Genomic DNA, 4,433 nt, shown 5'->3' with positions numbered 1-4,433 from the left:
TATTACCTCATGATCTTAGCCAGGAATTGAACCCGGATCTCCAGTTTGCTGGACGGGCGACCTACCTTTAGACTACCGAGGTATGTGATAACATTCGCCGGACGCCCGTCCAGCAAACGTGGAGATCCGGGTTCGATTCCTGGCTGAGATCATGAAGTGATATTTTTTCGCAATGAATTCTTTACAGATTCGTAAAGATGCAAGTTAGAATTTATTTGATATCGCGAAAGTGGGGAGGATTTCACAGAATTTGATGCTTTGAGCATCGATTTATTAGATTGTTAGTAATTTAATTGTGATATTACATACTACTTGGTTCGGAACTACGGAGATGCACGCGATTTGCGGCCACGTGATGTTATATGAATCAGAAATTGTAAGATTCACACTAATATTATATGGAAGCACCAAGATCCGCTTTGTACCGGGTTGGCGTTTTAAGATCTCATTTGTTAGTTAACTTTCCACGGTCTTTCCAGATACTCGTAAAATTTTTTGTTATTTATTTATTATAATAATGTAACAATGCCATAATATAAATGTAACACATTATACATATCAAATGTGTTACATTTAAATTACTTTGATATAAAACATATTAAATTACACTCTTCATTAAAGTCGTATTAACGCTGCCAGACGCGACGGAATTCTATTTTTCATAAGTAGAAAATTATACAGAATAGAATAAAAGGCATAACATTATAAAATTTTTCACGTATGTTTTAACAGTACAATTTAATTTAGTTCTGTGTACAAATTGATTTAGAAACCTGAAAACGTGCCAAAATATATTAATATAATTAATATAAGGTTGTTCTAAAATTCGCGCATAAGGCGTACAGGACGTGATACTTTATGCTAAAAGGAACAACTTTTTCCTTTAGCAAATTTTGATCTAACAAGTAATTTTTGCAGGAGAGCTGGTTAAAGTTAACAAATAATCGAAAAAATAATTGCAAAAAAATAAAGCAAGCAAAAAATAAATTAGCTTTTAAAATATTTTACATATTTTTCTTTACTTTTAACCACTGTTACACAATAAAGCAATTTTGCAGCAGGATTTACTTAAGAATTAGTGAAATATTTAAGTTTAGTGATATAATTTATCAATATTTATATTATTTTATTTTTTGAAATCTCTCTCACAGTATTTATTTTATTAACTATTTACTTATTAACTATTTATATTTTAAGGAATAAAAGATATTCATAATTGATTCCAAATATTTAAGACTGTCTTAAGTACAGTCTTAAAATGTCGTACACTAATTATAACAAAACCGTATTAGTACCATAAGCATTACTTGTAATATTAGTCAAGAACTAGGAACAAGTGAATGAGGAGCGTGCCCTGAGCGCCGCATAGATGAGAGCGATTATTCGTTAACTTTAACCTCTGCTGCAAAAATCACTTGTCAGATCAAAATTTGCTAAAGGAAAAAGTTGTTCCTTTTAGTATAAAGTATCACGTTCTGTACTCCTTATGCGCGAATTTTGGGACGCCCTGTATATATACAATATAATTGTTATACAATATTTAAATTACAATAAAATAATTTAATTACATGTTATATTTCCGTTATATAACTAATTTTTAATAAATGAAAAATTACAACATGATTGTTACTGTAATATGTTATATTACATGTTATCTTCCATTTTGTTAAAAAGTAATAATTATATACACATCTGTATTTTTTGGGACTTAACCTTTCGATGCCACTGTGAGTATGATATATCGATATTTTCTTATAGACATTCTATAATGCTATAACTTTTTATTAAATAAATATATTGTATATTTGCTTGTTACCATTATAATTATTCGTGTCTAATGTTTTAATTAAAAAAATGTTTTGTTATTGTATTCATTTTTATGCAATATTTTTATACCGAGTGTACTGCTTTCATGACAAATGAAATATATGGCATTGAAAGATTAAAAATGTGGTTAAAAGTACTAGAAATACTAAGAATACAGATATATATGCTAAGAATATTAAAGTTCAAAATATTATTAAGTAACAAAGTTATTTGTAACAAAATATTATTAAGAACCGTAATCATAACATTGAAAATAAAATTATTACAGGTGGACGAATTAGCCTTCCATAATTCCACACAACTTCAATTGTTAGATTTATCTGGCAATATTCTAGAAACACTGAATGAACGCACAATGGAAGGTCTACTTCGATTAGAATCACTGGATTTACGTAACAATCGACTGGCCTCATTACCCGAAACCATTTTCGATTCGTCGAGGATTTACGCTGTGGAGAAAATTGATTTATCTGGTAATCGTTTTAATGAAATACCAATCCGTGCATTGCAACGGCAAGTCACATCATTATTCAGCTTAAAATTAGCTCGCAATCGAGTGGTGGAAGTGTTTACACAAGACATCATCAATAACGTGAAGGAGCTTGATCTATCTGAAAATCCTTTAAGTGAAAACGCAATACGCAGTATTCTGGGCGAAGCAAAAATATTACGATCGCTGAATCTTGCCAATACGAGTATTAAGACTATTCCTAGACTGGAAATACCATTTCTCAAACATCTAAATCTCTCGGGCAATGAACTTGCAGATATTAAACCGGTTATGTTGGAGCGTACTACGATGTTAGAGAGTCTAGACGTGTCAAAAAACCGTTTGAAAGACTTTACGAATCTGACTAACACCTTCAAAAATCTGCCAGTTCTTCAAAGTCTAGACATTTCCGATAACAAAATAAAGACTATCAATGAGAGCAACTTCGATGGATTAGCTACACTGCACTCCTTGAAAATGGCCAACTTGTTAAATTGTACTAGAATCGAAAAAAATGCATTTAAATCATTAACAAAATTGCGATTTCTACATGCCTATAACTATCCCAAATTGGGTTATTTCGACGTACAAGGCATTTTGAAGAGTATGGCAAATCTAGAGATATTGGATATTGAAATCAAGGACTCATCGATAGGTAACGAGCAGTTATCAGCGCGTATTCATCCTTATTTACGAGAATTGACATTACGAGGAGAAAGATTGCGCAACATTCTTTCAAGTTCATTAGTCGGTGTGCGGGGACCAAAGTTGTTTCTAAGTCTGAAGGATACTTCAGTAGATTCCATACCAACAGCTCTCTTTTTTCCAATACCGCGTTCCACCAAAGTTGAATTAAATGTCGCTGGCAGCAAGTTTGCTAATCTACCACCTCAATTATTAGCTGCTTTGGATGAACGTGGAGGTTCCGTAAAAATTAGTGGATTGGATAACAATCCGATCAACTGCAGTTGTGAAGCGAGACATCTGTGGAAATGGCTCAAATTGTCAGGCAATAAAGTATCCACTATTGTCTGTGCCAATCCCGATAATTTAATGGGTATATCTCTGAGTAATCTTACGGAGGAGTATTTATGCGATCATACCACGTCGACAAAATCACAAATGACAGAAACTACATTAATGAAATCAACGACTTTAGAACCAGAAATCATTTGGACTGTCGCACCAACGATACAAAACAATCGAAATAATTACTATAATAATGATCATACAGGTAAGTCTTATTAACACTTATACATGTTGTAATACATATAATTTTTCTGCGTATTTATATCAATCACATGTTTATTTTTATACATATTAAAACATATTAAATTATCATATAATTTTTATCTAAAAACAATGCTAATTTTAGCATAGACCAAACCTTTCATTTAAAAACTTATGCATAAAACAATGATTTAATAAAAATATCACATTATAAACTTTTTGTTTAGAGAAATTCATATCTAAAGCAATATTCATCGATAAATACACATTATGTGTATTTTTCATTTGTTTTATTGTTAGCTTAGATATTTGATTTCGTTTATTCAAAATGTCTCTGAATTCAGTGCCAAACCAGCGACTTTAGCACATGAAAACACGTATAACATCCGATACAAAATCGGATAATAAACATATGTCCGATTTTGAACAATTTCGAACTTATTATTGAAGTTGCTTTTGTAAAAAAACATGAATTGAGAAGTAAATATTATTTAATGTAGTCGAATCTCGATAACTTGAATTTCAAGGAAAGAGTTAAACTCTTCGAGTTATAAAGTTATCGACTTATCGAAATTCGAGTAAAAAAAGATTAACATATGAAAATTTGGAAGCTTTGTACTAGAGTTTACAATTTTCCGATTATAATGGCTTTAAAAAAAAATTCAATATTTGACAGTGAATTATTTATTGCATACATATAATAAATGTAGTCATAAAACAAATACCACGACTGTTACTCGATGATTACACATAGCTACAATTTCGAATTATAGAAACAGCGACAATAGAAGTTCAACTTATAGAAATGAACTGCAACTTATAGAGGTCTGGCTATTTTAAATTTGAGTTGCAAAGATAAAATAATACATCTAAATATTTGACAAAT

General features: G+C 30.8%; 1 protein-coding gene across 1 annotated transcript in view; it reads left to right on the top strand.

Annotated features, from left to right (window-relative positions):
- The window catches only part of LOC105450604, an 11,698-nt gene extending 8,133 nt beyond the window's left edge, over window positions 1-3,565 (top strand). Inside the window, exon 3 of the mRNA XM_011690541.1 lies at window positions 2,059-3,565. Coding sequence (XP_011688843.1) covers window positions 2,059-3,565 — 1,507 coding nt within the window. The remainder of the gene's footprint in view (window positions 1-2,058) is intronic.
- The last annotated feature ends 868 nt before the right edge of the window (window positions 3,566-4,433 follow it).

Source organism: Wasmannia auropunctata, unplaced genomic scaffold, assembly GCF_000956235.1.
Source record: "Wasmannia auropunctata unplaced genomic scaffold, wasmannia.A_1.0 LD336111.1, whole genome shotgun sequence".
Classification (NCBI taxonomy): Eukaryota; Metazoa; Arthropoda; class Insecta; order Hymenoptera; family Formicidae; genus Wasmannia; species Wasmannia auropunctata.
This window is presented reverse-complemented; position numbering and strand designations above follow the sequence as displayed.